The 17260-nt window shown below is 42.1% G+C and overlaps 1 protein-coding gene across 2 annotated transcripts in view; it reads left to right on the top strand.

Moving 5' to 3' along the window:
* tanc1b (tetratricopeptide repeat, ankyrin repeat and coiled-coil containing 1b) overlaps positions 1 to 17260 on the top strand; it is a 96385-nt gene that overhangs the window by 76411 nt on the left and 2714 nt on the right. Inside the window, exons 12-26 of one of the 2 annotated variants that reach the window (XM_080478318.1) lie at positions 68 to 234; positions 2369 to 2976; positions 4835 to 4943; positions 5200 to 5322; positions 6666 to 6902; positions 7084 to 7269; positions 7991 to 8069; positions 13248 to 13381; positions 13610 to 13733; positions 14082 to 14257; positions 14402 to 14534; positions 15183 to 15212; positions 15318 to 15409; positions 15909 to 16055; positions 17102 to 17202. In XM_080478318.1, the coding sequence (XP_080334444.1) occupies positions 68 to 234; positions 2369 to 2976; positions 4835 to 4943; positions 5200 to 5322; positions 6666 to 6902; positions 7084 to 7269; positions 7991 to 8069; positions 13248 to 13381; positions 13610 to 13733; positions 14082 to 14257; positions 14402 to 14534; positions 15183 to 15212; positions 15318 to 15409; positions 15909 to 16055; positions 17102 to 17202 (2446 nt within the window). The remainder of the gene's footprint in view (positions 1 to 67; positions 235 to 2368; positions 2977 to 4834; positions 4944 to 5199; positions 5323 to 6665; positions 6903 to 7083; positions 7270 to 7990; positions 8070 to 13247; positions 13382 to 13609; positions 13734 to 14081; positions 14258 to 14401; positions 14535 to 15182; positions 15213 to 15317; positions 15410 to 15908; positions 16056 to 17101; positions 17203 to 17260) is intronic. The other variant, XM_080478319.1, reaches the window with a different exon arrangement.

The following is a 17260-nucleotide window of genomic DNA, read 5'->3' as shown; positions in this document are numbered from 1 at the left end:
TGTGTGTGTGTGTGTGTGTGTGTGTGTGTGTGTGTGTGTGTGTGTGTGTGTGTGTGTGTCTTTGCAGAGAGGAGAATTCCTGAGGACGACCACATAATATTGATAGACGGACTAAACGAAGCAGAGTTTCATAAGCCTGACTACGGAGACACCGTTGCTTCCTTCATCACTAAAATCATTGCCAAGTTCCCCTCCTGGCTTAAACTGGTGGTCACAGTCCGAGTCAACTTGCTGGTGAGGAAAGAAAATGAACATTATGCAGATCTTGCTGAGTTGAGAAGAAATGCCCTTTTCTGAAAAGACGCGACTCAAACATCAACGCCGGCACGTCTTCATACACTCGCTGTAATCGGAGCCTGCAGATTTGAACAAGTGTGAAAGGTTTACCTGGACTGTTAATGGTCACGGCTTTACGCTCTCAACAAGTCGGTTATACTGTATGCTGGAACATAAAAAAAAAACAGTAACCGATTAATCTAAAGTACATGACAGGAAAGAGCAGTCAATCACTTTGAGTCGACCAGCTCCGTGACACGAGGTTTAACTGGTTACGGAGACGCTCAGGCTCGATGGTAAACTCACACTGGCAGCAGCCGAGGTTCTGACAAGCCTGATGAGCCACACGACAACTGATTTTCTTGGCTGGGATGAAGCGCTAAGCCCGGGATAATAAAGTGGCAGTCGAATGACAGAAATCGTGTCGTTAATTCTCCGGCAGAAGCCTCGGCTGCTGTCCGTACGCACTGCTCTGTAAAACGAATTCAACCGATTTGTTTTTGTCGGCATTCAGAATTCATGGCAAGTTTCCCTCGGTGTGGTAAATCTATATATTATTCATAGTGAATATAGCTCTAATGCACTCCTGGTAATCCATCAGGATATGTTTATGAGGTGGAAGGGTTTTACAGGTGTCATGTTGACTGCAGTGAATGCAGTTTTTAATAACTTTTCTGTAAAAGTGTTGTCAGCCATCAACTCTTTATCCATGACAACAAATAAGCGCTGTCTTTTTCTATTACACCATTGTATGTGGTCTACAACCATGTCATTCAATTTATTACTACAGACAAGTGTTGTAGCCAGCAGTATAAGCTACATGAAGCGGGTAGTATATGTGAAGCCTTGCCACCTATGCATCTGAGATATTCAACGTTTCAAATGCCTCCCGAGTTAAAGGAGACTTGAGACATTTCCTGGCACAAACTCTGAACTACGAAGGTTTGGTTTCCAGTTCTATGTTTAACTTAAACTTTAACTGGAATGAGCTGCAGCTCAGCTTGAATTTATTGATACTAAATCTTTGACATTATAACTTTATGTGCTCATCTCTCTGTTTTGCGTGTTTGATTTGTTTAGTGAGAAATCAGAATTTCGACCAAGTGTTTCTTCAGTCCGATTTGCTATTAGGTCTCTTATACAGTTTTACAGATTTTGATCTCGGTGTGCGATCCCAAATTAAAAAGCGGCGCTGTCTCATTGCCTGAAGTGCATGTAAAAAAAAAAAAAAAAAAGATAGAGAATGGTCATCCATTTTAACATTGCTGGTGGCAGTTTAACACTTAAAAAAAAAAAAAAAAATCATTAAAGCATTTCACATGTGACACCAGGGAACCAGAGCTGTGCACCAAATTGAAATGAAAGCGTTCTGGTATTGTTCTGATCTTCCATCAGATAGATATGATCTCACCTTGGACGAAGGGTTCTGCTGTTTGCTGGACTAACGCGTGACAAATCTGTGAGGTGTTGCTCACACTTCTCTCGTCCTATGGACTGTGATCGGCGCATTTCATTGAGTTTGTGCACGTGTGAACATTTTTGTTGGTGTGCATGTGTGTTTGCTGTAAGTTGTCATGATGAAAAAGAGTGAAGTGTTATCTCAGCGAGGCGATGTTTCTCTGGCCTCAGACAGGTGGAGGATTGGAGGATTAAGGTGCATTGATTTGCTCACCCCCCAGGACATAGATTGAAACGTGAGCTCTCGGGCAGACCTCTGCCTGCCTGCCAGCCACCTTCCCATCCATCTCCTGCCTCTTAATACTCTCCTTCCCGGTTCAGTTTTCCTCATAGCCCCATTTCTAACAGTAACAAGTGTCTGCTGTGGCCTGATAGCTCAGCATGTTTGCTTCCCTGCTGCTCAAAGAAATCCCTTTGATAACAAACCAAGCACAATCTTTTAAATAGCAGCTCAGGAGGTGAAGACTGTTTTTCCCCCATTATTTATCTGATTTAGAAATAAGTAATACAATTTGGACTGCAGAACCCAAGCAGAAAATAGCAAATTATTTGGGTTTATACATTTTATTGGTGCATGTTGCCTCCACTTTCCAGAGAGATTTATCACTGGTTGTGTTTACCTTGCTTCCCTCAGGAGATCACCAGCCTTCTGCCCTTCTCCAAGATCTCTCTGGACGACTTCAATGACAACAAAGAGATAAGCAATGACCTCAATGCATATATCCAGTACCGAATCAATGGCAGCAAGGACATCATGAACAATATCAGCTTGAATGGCAAGGCTGATCCACTCACCGTGGGCAAACTCAGTAGCCACCTGATCTCCCGCAGCCAGGGCTCCTACCTGTATCTCAAGCTCACCCTGGACCTGTTTGAGAGGGGCCACCTCGTCATCAAAAGTGCGAGCTACAAAGTTGTGCCCGTTTCGCTGGCCGAGCTGTACCAACTGCAGTGCAACATGAAATTCATGACCAACTCGGCCTTTGAGCGCTCACTGCCCATTCTGAACGTGGCGCTCGCCTCACTGCACCCCTTGACCGACGAGCAGCTGTTTCAGGCCATCAACGCCGGCTTCGTCCAAGGAGAGCTGCAATGGGAAGACTTCCAACAACGCATGGAGCTGCTCTCATGCTTTCTGATCAAGCGGCGGGACAAGACGCGCATGTTTTGCCACCCCTCCTTCCGGGAGTGGTTAGTGTGGAGAGCTGATGGAGAGAGTACGGATTTCCTCGGTGACCCCAGGTCAGTCAGGCGCTTTGTAAGCAAATTCATTAACTCGGCAGCTTTCGTTCAGCAATGCAGCTGTCTGTTATCGGCCTCACAAGTCAGTGGTGTATCCGAAAATACATGTTTTTAGATGCATCACAACTACATCATAAACAATCACCAATGGAGTAAAAATCTCAGAAATAACTCAAAGAAAAGTCAAAGAAACATCAGTTAAGTAGTAGTTTGCTTTTTATCAGGCGTTCTTAGTTTCAAAGTTTCAATTGCCGAGCACTGCTGCAACTTCAGCTTTTCTATTAAAACTTCAGACAAGAGTGGAGCACAATCATAGACAATTATTATTATTTTTTGTGCATGAGGATTTTGCAGCTCAGTGGGGTTTTGAATTAAGTGTTCAAGTTGCTGTTTTGCATGCAAAGTAAACTGACTTCAAGGATTGTGTAGAAAAGGACAAGTAGTTCTAATCAATAAATGCAGCGTGACTCATTTATGAGTCAGAGAGGAATATCGAGTTTGAGATTTTCCAGGTATTTATTCTAACCACAACAACCTGCAATTTACAAAGCAAATTCATGTTTTACAACTGTTTCTTTGTTACCGGCAAGATATAGTTTACAGGGACACAGTGGGCTGTGGGCTCCGATCTCTGTTGCAAATGATAAGTGCACACAGATTTCAGATGCATTTTTTGATTTGTGCCTTTCCAAAAAAAACAAGTAATAATTCAACAAAAATTGTTTTTAATTAAAAAGTTCAAAAGAAATCCACAGATGAAATGAACATGGTTGACAAATATATTTCTTCTGCAAATAAAAAAAATACTTCAAAACCAAAGAAATACATGTGGTAAGTAACAAGTATTTGTAATTTTCATTAATAACATTTAAAACATGATGAATGAGATGAATTTGTTAATTTTCCAACTAATTAACTGACTTCCATGATTTAATGTGATCTTGTTAAACTGATGTAGTGGTTTGGCCTCATGGTGCCTGATTCTGCTTCGTGCTCCAACTTCCCAACTTAATTAGTGTATCTCATGATAGAAGAAGGGCGGATGGATTGTGCCGCTTCAACTTTTTTGCCTACAGATTCCCATGTTACAGTTTTTTTTCTGCAAAATATGTGCTGCAAAACATAAGGAAGGCTGCTCGTTGCCCACGTTTGTTCTCTATCATATGAACATTCCTTGAGTGGTATCCTTTAATGTATTCCAGTCATGATGAATTCCCGCCAAGCTTTTATTGCCCTGCGAGACAATTTCCTTAAGCAGTGCTACCTAATTATAATTCTGGAGGCGGCATTGTATTAGAGAATTCAGTCATTTACTCTTTGATAAGTTGGATGATGTCACTTTGACTTGCCGTCTTCCTCCCAGCTGCACTCCTTTCCTCACACAGTGATCTCTTTACATGAATCAGAGCCGAGCTTCATATTCTGGTCATTCACTGCCTTCCAAGTCCATCATTAAAAAAACAAAAAAAACAAAGGCTCGAAGTCTGGCACAGGAGATGCACATGCAGACAAAAGCCTGCTGCACTGGCTGTCTGTTTATGCTTGGGCACAAAGTAAAAGAGAGAATCTTAACCAGATCAAAGTGATCTGCAATCATGCATGTACTTTTAATGAAGTTCTGCATTAATTAGTGACGGGGAGCCTGAGTGAAGATGGCGAGGAGGACCCATGGGTCCTTTCCATCCTCTTCACTGCTCAGCAATTTTACCTTGGTCAGACCAGCACTAAATAAAACAGTTCTCAATGACACCGCCAAAGGGCTTTTCATCACTGGAATAAATAAGTACTCACATATTCTATGAGACAGATGGATAGCCTGGCCTTGACAGCAAAGTATTCTGTTGTTTTTCCACCGCAGAACTGGCCATGCTCTCATGGCTTTCATGTTGTCTCGCCAAGAGGGGAAACTGAACCGTCAGCAGACAATGGAGCTGGGCCACCACATCCTCAAAGCGCACATCTTCAAGGTACATATACGATAGAGCCGACATTCCACCTGCTGCTGCATTTGAAATTCATCTCGTTCAGCAGCGTGTCGGCGTTCACGCTCTCTATTTATGTGTTGTGACTGTTGTGGTCCAGCTGTGGATAAGCCTTGAGATGTACAGGGAAACAAGAACAGCTTGTTCACCTCAGGGTCACTGATGTTCCGTATGTGCATCTGCGGCTTAGTGCATTCATTTATGCATTGGTGTGTGTGCTTGTGTGTGTTTTTGTGCGCAGGGTCTGAGTAAGAAAACAGGTGTGTCATCCAGTGTACTTCAGGCTCTGTGGATCAGCTGCAGTGCAGATGGTCTCTCTGCAGCCTTGGCCTCACTGAGGAACCTCTACACACCAAACGTCAAGGTAAAGGTGCTTTTCATGTTTTATGCAGCTCAAATATACCAGATGAATGTTAAAATATTTCTGCATTCCTGATTCTATATTGCTTGTAAGAGTGAATGTGAACGTGTCTGTCTCTGTGTTTTGGCCTTGTGAAAGTGGCAACCAGTCCAGGATGGACACCACCTTTGTCCATAATCAGCTGAGATCAAGAATTTTATTAAGGCAGTGGAGAAAATGGATGGAACAAGTCATTTCCAATGCTACAATAAGCTCACATTGTTTAATCTTGGCAGTTATTTTGCACCCATTCTTCAGTGTTTAGTTAGGTATTATTACAATATTTGTTCTTTACAGCTGATATAATTAGATGTTTGTTAAACACATTGATCTGCCAGTTTTATAACCAATGTTAAGCTAATTTATTTATTAACAATACTGAAAAAGAAAATAAACGAGACAGACATATGGTCTTTATTTTACAATATTGTTTATATATGTTTTTATATGTTTGTAACCTTTTATGGGTTTTTTTGTGGGACTGCATATAATGTATGTTTTCTTCTGCTCCTCGCTGGGAAGGCTTTGCAATGACTTTCCATTTACATCCACTAATTTAACCAATGTTAATGATCGCAGCGGAGCTTATTAAACTGCTTACATAAGTCAGCCACCTGTTTGCCTTTTTTCAGGCTGTGTTTTGAGGCAAGTTAATGATTGGCCTTTGCTAGAAAGGCCATTCTGTCCAGATGATGTATTCTGGCTCGAAGCATCTTTTATTTTTCTTTGCCATTAGCATTGCTGTTTCAGAGCGGTTTCATCACTTGTCTATTGTGTGTTACTGAGCACACATCGACAATCACTCAAAGAGACATGTGCAGAATAACCTTGTGCCGTTCTCTAAGAAAAAGAAGAGAATCACTGTTAATTTATTCTGCACAGGATCCAACAAATAACCATCATTTCATCTCCTGTGGCCTACAATTCATTTGGCTGTAATTGACTAAGCATTTATTACTTATTTAATTACATTCACTAAATTGTGTATGACCTTTGCTTGGAGGAAAGGTAGAAGCCTTCAGTGTGCACTCAGAAATAAGGCGCAAGTCTTCTGCTCTATTGATCAGGCAAGCGATGGAAAGAAGACTGTTGTGCTTATATGGATTCTCTTGTCAACAATAAAGAGGCATTAAAGTGGCTTTCACATAAGAAAGTTTTCATGTTTTAATGGAAAAAGAAACATGAATGTTGACAGATAATACGGGAGCTTGTACTATCTGTAAATGGTACATGGTACATGTACATGGCCATTCAGTACAACAATCACTTTTAATCCTTGTGTTTGTATTTTACATTTGGATAATCAGGTGAGCCGTCTGCTGATGCTGGGAGGAGCCAATGTGAATTACCGCACAGAAGTCCTGAACAACGCGCCGATTCTCTGCGTCCAGTGTCACCTGGGCCACCAGGAAATCGTGGCGCTGCTGCTGGAGTTCGGCGCCAGCGTCGACGTTGTGTCGGAAAATGGCATGAGCCCTCTCTGCTACTCAGCCGCCGCAGGACACTCGGGAATCGTCATGCTGCTTTGCAAGAGGGGAGCCATGGTGAGGAGAACTTTACTGTGATCTAAAGGGCCTGGGATTTGGTCATACATATGTAAATGTTGACTTTGGACATCATGTTATGGCTCCAGATAATTCTGCTGTGTGCTACTATAATCTCAATGGTCTAGAATATTCTGGTTTTCTCTGTGCATTGAAACACGAACTCCTGAATGTCTGCCAGCTCGATCACGTAGATAAGAGTGGCCAGTGTGCTCTGGTCCATGCCGCACTACGAGGACACCCTGAGATCATCCAGTACCTGCTGGAGCTTGAGTGGAGTGCTGAGGGGCCGCAGCAGGACTGCTCTCTGAAGAACAAAGCTCTGCAGCAGGCTTTCATTGCCTCCTCCAGCATGGGACACACACAGGTAGGACCCAGACTCATGCACAGGGTTTATGTGACGCACAGTCTCATCATTCCACGCATAAAGACAAACCGAATACGACAAAAGTAAGACTTCTTTTTTTGATTGCTCATGACAAAAGAAATGTGTAGGGAACAATTCATTGCTATTGATCCACGCCTCGCGCACACATTTGTGCACCCTACAGCGCTCTACACCGCCTTTTTATGCAATCACCTTCCACAAAGCATATGTGATTTATTTAATTTTTTTCCATGAAGAAACTTTAGATGGAGTCAGAGCACATCATGTTCCCAGTGATGATAACTTAAAAGTCTGAATAGGTATTCAGCCTTGAATGTGTGATAGAAGGATTTGCGATGGATCACTGTGCACTGCCTTCAGCTGCCCAGGTGTAATGTGGATTCCGGGTTTATTTTGGCTTCCTCATTAACTTGACGGAGATCTTAAGATCAGCTTAGAGTATCAGAAGTGGGCCAAGCCGAGCGATCAACCTGCATGTAAAATGAGACCCTGTTAAAGTGCAGCTTTTAATGTGATTAAACTAAAACTCTTATTGTGGTACTGCGACCCAAAAGTCTCTCTTCTCTTGATGTTCATTTCTATATACTCTGTGTTGTTTTGGATCAGAATTGGTCTTTAGTATACTGTAACCTCTGGGAGGTGCATTTGATATCTTAAGCTGAAACAGTGCGTCATTAATCTAAATTTCTTTTCCTGGCAGGTTGTGAGGGGCTTGCTGGCGTTGAATAATGACCATGCTGTGCAAATTGATAGTCATGACACTCTGTGGGGAGAGACAGGTATGTTCTCATCCATCTTTTTGCATTACATCGCTCTTTTGTATTATCACCTGCTGTTTTAGCATTCCGGACCACACTGCAGTAATTGAATGCTGCAGTGGAAGTTCCTTTATCTCAGCTCTGCACAGCACTGCTCTTTGTTTAATGCAGAGGTCGCTCGACCCAAATGTGTGCACCTTTTTTTTTTTTTTTTATGTTGCTGTTATAAGTATTCCTGGGCTGTACTTTCTGGTAAAAGCATTACTTGTTATTGTCACATGTGGGTTTGTACTCAGAGCTCAGTCAGCAGAGACTTTCCTTTGAAAACTCATTTTCAGACATGCCACTGGGTTTGCAGAGCAGTATTTCCTCCAATACTCTCAGTTAAATTCCTGCCAACAGCAGCCTGTTATATACATTGTGAATCTCTTTTAGGGTTATACAAGATGTCTTCATTTCTAATCTTTTAACCAAACATTTTGGCTTTGAATCCAATGTTTGCTGGAGGTTCAGTAATGTTAGGTTAGTGTCTTTTTCTGAGAGGATTCTCTGAAAGTGATTTATTTATTTTTTCTCAAATCACGACAACAGATTGAAGAAATGTTGCAAAATGTGGCACATCATGAATAACATGATGAAGCAGACGGGGGCTGTCAGGTGTGAGACATAAAACCTGATCAGTGTAGCTTAACACAGCAGACAGACTATAAGGCCGTATCGACTGAGCATATTGTTTCTTTTATCATCGCAGAAGGGATTTTAGTTGCTTGAATACCTGTGGGGAATAACAAAAAGTTATAGCAGCTGGTAAAATATACATAAAACAAGGTTAGAATTAGAAGAAAAAAAATAGACCCCATGTTTGTGAAATGGGCCAGTTGTCAGAATCGGTTAAAAAGTGATGTTGGGAGTGTTTCATGGAAGTTCTCATTCACATGATACCTGCAGCCCAACGCAGCACATCAAAGATGAGATGTATAACTGAGCCTTATATGTAATATCAATGCACAGAATGATCATATCAGTGTTTCTTAAATCCAGGACTTTTTAACTGTTCATTTAACAGCAACCAACCTGGACTTTTCTTTTCTTTCTTTTTTACCTGCCTAAGTCCTAAAAATACTGGTGATACATAAAGTATCTTTCATTTTCTGTTCAGGCAGCTTGTGTGAAAATATTGGACACATTTGAAAACTTTCTTTTCATCCTCACATCTTTTGAAATTCTTGCACAGAGAGAGATGATCCGGAGCCATAAATGTTCAAAAACATCCCCTTCTTGTTTGACAACAGAGTTTGATGTTTGTTCTTGTATAATCACACAAGAGTAGATAAAAAAAAAGGGGGGGGGGGGGGGGGGTTAATAATAGTTTCTTTGTGTCTATCTCACTGAGAAGCCATTACAAGTGAGAGTTTGGTGCCTCAAGAATGTAGGTCAGCTTATTAGTGGAGAGGTTTTTTTTCACCGTGTGGTTAGTGGGCGCTTGTGTCCTGCTGAATGACTTCAGACCTTTTTACAGTCCTGTGTCAGAAAGCAGCTCTTCATAAATACTGTATAATGAGTGTACATTAGATGCTTTTGGTGCAAAGTGAGCTATATTATCGGACAGTTTCGCGACCAGCTGCTGCTGCTGATGGTGCCGCTGTGGCAACATGGCGGATTGCTTGTCAGTAGCTTCCTGTCTGCCCGAGGTTTTGCGTCTGTTTCATTACTAAAGTGACCTCAGACCACACTTTACTTTGAATACTTTGAAACGGTCTCACAAAATATCAATGAGCTGCGCTCCGGAGTCTGAAGAGTCATGACATGCTTACAGACATCAGAGGCAGCCGCAGTCTTCCAGCGTTGATCTCTCACCTCGATTTACACATCTGATGTCGAATCAAAGCCTCCACCTCCCGGCATTCCTTCTAAAGCCGTGGAGCGGCAGGTCACAGGGAGCAACAGGATGACAACAAGCTCAGACCTGAAACCAAGCAACCAAATGTGATCATTCAAAGTAAAATCAAGGCTCATCCTCATTCAGGAGACAGAAAGTTTGTGAAACAAAAATAAAAAATAAAAAACTCCACCCATCTCCTATACAGCTTATTCCAGAGCTGACCCCAGCTGGATGTGGGTAAAGGCAGGATACACTCTGGACATGTTATCAGTCACATGGCCATCGCCATGTTTAGACCCCCCCTCTTCCACCCACCTATTCAAACTGTGTGTGTTTTCCCTGTGACGTGAGAGTAGTAACCACTACATCACAGGATTTCTTGCCGACTTGAAATAATCTTTTTGGTGCATCTCATGTGCCGATGTGTCATTACAAGACTCCACTCGTATTATCTCAATACAAGTAGTAAAAAATGATCAGTGATGTAAAATACCAGTTTTACCTCAAATTTTCATTCCGCTTTTCAATTGCTGGTTTAATAATCCAATCGTTGTGCTCCGAGGCACTGAATCTCAAAACTGGCAGCATATCTGAAATATTATTGCCTTTCTTTGTTGTCTCTGAAACAACCTGCGCTGTCTCCTGTGTTTACACAGAGGCAAATCAGATTGTACATCTGTGCAAGCACCGTCCTATAAAATCCCTTCTTAGAATGCAAAATGATGCACTGTTATGCAAACGAAATTCCACTTAACTGCACGGACTCATTCTCGCTGTGGTAAACAGACGGCAGCAGGACAGGCTCAAGGCAAAGACAAACTGAGACTTCAGTTGGTAAAGTCCAGTCCTTTGTAATGTTAGAAAGACGTTTTAAAGCAGTTTTTACTTCACATGGCAAATGTTTTAAGACTTCACATTCACACTTGTTGCCATAGCAATCATCTGTTCACTTGCAACGTTGAGTATTTCTATTACAACTCTGATTACAGGAATTAAAACAGGATGAGATGATTTGCAGTTGTCATAACCTCATATTTTATTTACAACCCAGACAGCATATCAGACATCGAAAGCAATAATTCACAAAATCATGAAAAATATGAGCTCATTCGGAATTTGATGGCGTCGACACATCTTGGAATCTTCTCTTGTTGTTTGCTTGGTGATCATTGCACTTTTATTAAATGTCGTTTTAAAGTGAGAATAAATCCCCTCTCTTCTTAAACTTAAGAGTTCGATGCAGACTCTCAGGCACCTTCTCAATATGCTCAGTATTAAATGAAAGTGTTTCACATTGCATGATGACAACACATTCAGCTGATTGAAGTGCATGTTTTCATCTGTTGTTTCATCCACAAACAGGGATATTCTCAGATATATCAGAGATGGAAAGATGCACTTCAATCATGTATTTATTTATGTGTCCTGCACCACAAACATAGTTTACTCAAATCTATGAATACTTTTTTTTAAATTAAAACTTTCATTTAATGAAAGCAAAGAAATAACCCTGATCTTTGTTATTTTAAGAATTATGTAAAATAAATGGTTGAAACTTTCATTCTGTCCAAATACGTTTGTCTCTGTGTTCAGTAGAAATGTGTTTTTCCTTGTTTTGTTTTGTGTTTTTTTTACAATGTAGTTTGTATCTACTGTCATCCCAGTCAAAGCAACCTGTTATTATTGAAATAATATGTGTTGTGCAACTCTTTTACAATCCTACGGCCATTACATTTTGTTAAATATTTTTAGTTTTCATGGATTTCTGAGCACTCTGCGATGATGGCTGGAACAAAAGCTCAGTGAGAATGAAATGTCTGAAGTTTCTAATTGTTGAATACCTCTTTTAATATTCACTTGTGCCAAAATTATTGTTTTCTTTTTTTAACCGATAAGTCTTGGGGAGGGGGGGGGGGGGGGGGGGGGTTCAGTCAGAACCTTTCTATTATTGTTTGTGTTTGTTGTCAAGTGTGGAGGGAAGTAGCAGTGGATCTGTGCATTATCATGTGTTTACCTTCTTTATCCATTCACGACAGTGATTCAGCACGTCGTCCTTAAGACGTTGTCAGAGTATCTTGTAGGTGGGCTGTGAGAGCTGCAGAGGAGAGCTGAGATGAGGCTGATGAATAGCGTTCAAAACAAGATAAGAGAACAGGCCACACAAAAACAACAAGAAGCTGAGGCAGAAGGAGGAGCTCCTGCTCTGGAGGGGAGAAATCTGAAGAATAAAGAATATGTAGGGTGCGACCAGGCTAAAGATTCAAAGAAATTCCTGTTAACATGACACGGCATGGGTATATGGGAATTGCTCAAACAACAGAAAAATGAAATGACTTGTGAGAGGCATGACTCAAACATCTGTGCAGCTGTTCATCTCTCTTGATAACTCCAGACCTCCTTATTGGTAATGTTGCTCCCCGGAGCTTAAAGTGAGCCTAAGTTTAGCTCCTCCGAGTCATTGTTCTGCTCTGTGCAGGCTGTGTGAGGATATCCATATTTCGAGCAGATGGAGGGTGGGGTTGTTTTTGGCTCTAATGACTGTTCATCCAGATGGATGATGTCAGTCATATATGAAGACTCTGCAGCACCTTAAATCACGGACGTGAGAGTGAGAGAGGAGCTGCTCTGAATCTTACAGGGAATTTCTCTCTGTTTGGATAACCAGCACACATTTAAGACCAAACCATCTGCTGTAAGCACCCGACATTTCACAAATCTCTATTTTCAATACAAGCACCAGTTAGTACAGTAATGGCGTTTGTTTGGTGAGCTCAATTAGACAGATAATTCCAATTAATCTTGGTTTGAAAAAAGATGCAATATCTAAATAAGCGAGCGTGTTAAAGATAATTATTTGTTGCTTTGTGTTTACTGAAGCAATAAATGACTTTACATCAAAGCCACAGTAACTAAAGGAATGAATTTAATGAGTTTTTTAAGCACAAACCCACTTATCAGTTTTTAAACCCAATTAGCACCAAACATACTTTGTACTCATCTTTGCCAAGTATACCAGAGATTTGGGCATTTGACCAACTATTTATATCGAGATGTCTCCTCAGTGTTGCTAAATCTGTGGATTGGTACTCATTAAACAGTGTTTAGTAAATGTTGTGTTCAATTCTTAGAGCACAGTATCCTCTCTGGCGAAGTATCATGAGGTGGGGTTGTGTAAATTCCACTGTTATCTTATCCTCTGTTAAGTGAAGAAGTCAGCTCTGCACCAGTCATAATAAGAGTGTGTGTGTGTGTGTGTGTGTGTGTGTGTGTGTGTGTGTGTGTGTGTGTGTGTGTCCTCCTCTGCTCTCACTTTGCAGCCTTGACGGCTGCAGCTGGACGGGGGAAGATGGAGGTCTGCAGCTTCCTGTTGGAGCAGCAGGCGGTGGTGCAGCAGGTCAATCGACGGGGGGTGTCTCCTCTGTTCTGTGCCGTCAGGCAGGGACACTGGCAGGTGAGGGCTGACACACACACCTTTTTACAGCCTTCATACAGCTTCACATCAATGTTACACCTTCATATTTGGTGGTATTTTATTTTGCAGTTCACTGTATGTCACGCTGCTGATTGATGACTTCATTGTTTCTGGTCTGAGGGTCAAAACTCCTACTGAGGAAACAAAGTGAAGCTCTGTGGATTCATTTCATTTGAATATTCCGTGTGTTTCCTTTCTGTTTCGTAGATCGCAGAGCTGCTGTTGCAACATGGTGCCGATATAAACATCAGTGATAAGCAGGGCAGGACCTTACTCATGGTGGCTGCGTGCGAGGGTCACCTGAGCACCGTCGAGTTTCTGCTTTCGAAAGGTGAGCAGGATCAGGAAGACCTCCAGTTACAGCTTGTAGGACTCCAGGCTGCACATGTGTTCTGTTAATATCAGCAGTATTCTAATGTAGCTTCGTGCAACGATGATTGGACCGTTTCATCGATACAGCGAAGCCACAGCATTTAGTGACTTACTTTCAAGGAACAGTTCTGCTGAAGGCAGCCATATTGTTTCCGCCAATTTCTTTGTTTTTTGTTTTTATTTTGAAGGAAGATTTCCGAGTTTAGAAACTGGATTGTATAATTAGTGGGACTCACAGAGCTGATTCTGCTACAGTACTAGTTTGTGTCATGATGAGACGCCTCATTGTTGGTGTTTTGTTTCGAAGGGGCCTCACTGACGTCGATGGACAAGGAGGGCTTGATGCCACTGAGCTGGGCATGTTTGAAAGGACATAAGAATGTTGTGCAGTTTTTGGTGGAGAAAGGTGCGGTCATCGACCACACTGACAAGAACGGAAGAACTCCGCTGGACCTCGCTGCTTTCTATGGAGACGCGGAGATTGTACGTGAAATCCGTGTTTTATTTATTGAAAAACTTCGATTCTTTCTATACCTGCTGACAAATAACCACAATCCAGCCTTTATTTAGTATCTCAGTACGATTCTGAGTTAAATGTTTTGACTCTTTTCGTGTGTGTGTTTGTAGGTCCAGTATTTGGTGGAAAGAGGAGCAGTGATAGAGCACGTGGACCACAGCGGGATGAGGCCTCTGGACCGGGCCATAGGGTGTAAAAACACGTCGGTGGTGGTTACACTGTTGAAGAAAGGAGCCAAGCTGGGTAAGAAGCGAGAACTGAGTGTTGAAGCTTAACGAAACGGGGCATGTTTTGTGTCAAGTACCTAGTAACTAAGCCACTAAGTAGTTGAGGCTTCTTGAAACTGTCAGTTGCTCGTTGAGGAAACACTAAGCCCTGCTTTGTCTCTGTTGAGATTGTTTCTGTCTTGCTCAATATCTCATGATACTAAGAATAATCTGGGAAAACTTCATGGAATGCAGTGGAAACACTATTTTCATCCCTGCTTTGGTGTGGGTGCGCGGGTGCGTGCACACGCTGCCTCACTTTCAGTGATACGTCAGTCCCTCATGTGCAGCTGGACTAATTTAAGAATGTGACTTATCACCTAAATGACATTCATAAAGAAATCTGGGTCTGCAGCCTATCTGAGTACACTCTGCCATCTCAGGATAAAAGAAAAAAAGAAAAAAAGGATAATGGTTTGAACCTGAACATTTTCTCTGAGCACACTCTGCATGCATTCACCGCTGAAGCGACAGCGGCGTCTCAAGCTGAGCAACATAGAATTATGTACCGTGCACGTCCACTTTGCGCTTCCTACAATTGAAAACTCTTGCAGGCGCATGACCTCTTTTTCTTTTCACTCTCTCTCCCTTCTAATTCTGTCCTAACTGCTCGCAATAAACTAAGGCTACCGAACGTCTCCTTACGATCGATCAGGTACAATCTTTAGGTAACTTTACCTTGTACCAATTTCAAAGAGAATAAGGTGACCATCTGTCCATGCGAGAAAGCAAGCATGTCACACACTGTCTGTATCCACAGGGAACGCTGCCTGGGCCATGGCCACTTCCAAGCCTGATATCCTCATCATTCTCCTTCAAAAGCTGATGGAGGAGGGAAACCTACTTTACAAGGTAATGTGATTCTGGTACTAATGAAACACTTCCTATTCTTGTGCTGCTTTCCTGTTTAGAAGACAGAACGTCGTCACTCTTAACAGAAAAGGGAATCATACGGTATCATTTTGATTCAGGGCATTAAAATAACAATCATCTTTTTTTTTTTTTTTTTTTTTTTTCAGCTTTGTTAAATGTAGAAAATGAATGGATGTGCATGTTCTACACCACTTACTGGAGCTGCTATGATGGATGTCTGACATTTAACAGATCGAGTTCTGTAGCAGAAAGGACAAACCTGTCAGGAGTGACGGTTGTGTGCGAGTGTGTGAGCGTGTGTGTTTTGAACTTGGCCGTGTGTCGCACCTGTGATTGATGAGAAGAGGTCTTGAGCCAGAGCACAGATATTGTTGGAGTACCTGGTGAATGCCCTGCTTCTGTTCCCCACATTTCCCGCCTGTCCCTCTGCACTTGCCCTTGTCCTCACCGCATGATTTGCCCTCCACGTGTCCTCCAGAAAGGGAAGATGAAAGAGGCAGCCCAGAGGTACCAGTACGCCCTGAGGAAGTTTCCCCGGGAAGGCTTTGGTGACGACCTGAAAGCCTTCAAAGACCTGAGGGTCTCTCTGTACCTCAATCTCTCCCGCTGTCGCAGGAAAACCAATGTAAGCCTCTCAAAAAGTTCCATTTGCTTTCTTTTGCTGTGTTCCTCAGCCTGTGCAGAGACTGACTGGCAGGGGGCTCAATCTCCTTGTAAACCTTCCTGCATGGACTGGCCTTCCCGATGGCTCGTGTTTCATAAAATGTTTAAGGCGATCATTTCTTAGATTTCCTAATCTTTTTGGTTGGTAGTTAGTGTTTTTTTTTTTTTTTTTCATTTCTAGATATTTGCTCGATAAGTTTGTCTACATAAGTTTGAGCCGTTAGGGGTGAAGCTGCTGAATCAATGATTACATGCTGCAAACCAACAAAAGATGTCTGGCAGCACAAGGCTGACCGCGGCTGCGTTTCTATGGTAACTGCACCTGGGTTGAGTGCCAGCTATCTTATCGGTTGATGCAGGGAGTATAAAGTGGTGGAGTGATTTTGCAAAGATGAGATTCAGATGGGATGAGAACAGTTTTCACACATTTGAACATCTGTAACGTAGTGTAATTATCAAAACCGGTTGCCATAAAACAAAAAAAATCATCAGCCTGCAACAACATGGCTCACGGTTCCACCTTGTTATCAGTCTAAAGAGAAGCTGCCTTGTCAAATTACTCTTTGCAAAGCTTCCAGACTGTGATCACAACAACTGTAATTTAACCTGGCAGAACACCGGAGTTGCTGCTCTCCTTCTGCTCCGGTTGATCATTTTGCCCGTGTTACTTTGTAACTGTGGTGTCGTGGTTCTGACGGGGCAAATTAGAGTTTTTACTGTGGGGTCCAGTGACCCAAAGAGAGCGATGTAATTGCTCCAGCTCTACTTGACAGTCTTTCAGTCTGATGGCGAGGTAATGCTGTGAAAACATTCTTTGATATAGAATTCGTCATATGATCGAACACAGTTTTTGTTCACTTTGCCCACAGCAGTTCACTGTTTTCTTACCAGCACAGTTGCTTTGCTTCTATAGTTATAAGACAATAACTTTAGAGTTTTACTGATTTCTGCAATAACAACAGCAAAATATTGAAAAAGCAGTAAATTAACTTTAGATTTCTGTTGTAGGATTTTGGGATGGCTGAGGAGTTTGCAACAAAAGCACTGGAGCTGAAACCCAAATCCTACGAGGCCTACTACGCCCGTGCCAGAGCTAAAAGAAGCAGCAGGTAAGCTGTTCAGCAGCTCCGTAACCGTGTTAACTGGCCACCGTTGTGTTCTGCATCT

This window comes from Lipophrys pholis, assembly GCF_963383615.2.
Source record: "Lipophrys pholis genome assembly, chromosome: 13".
Classification (NCBI taxonomy): domain Eukaryota; kingdom Metazoa; phylum Chordata; class Actinopteri; order Blenniiformes; family Blenniidae; genus Lipophrys; species Lipophrys pholis.
The sequence above is the reverse complement of the archived record's forward strand: the minus strand, read 5'-3'. Positions and strand labels throughout refer to the sequence as shown.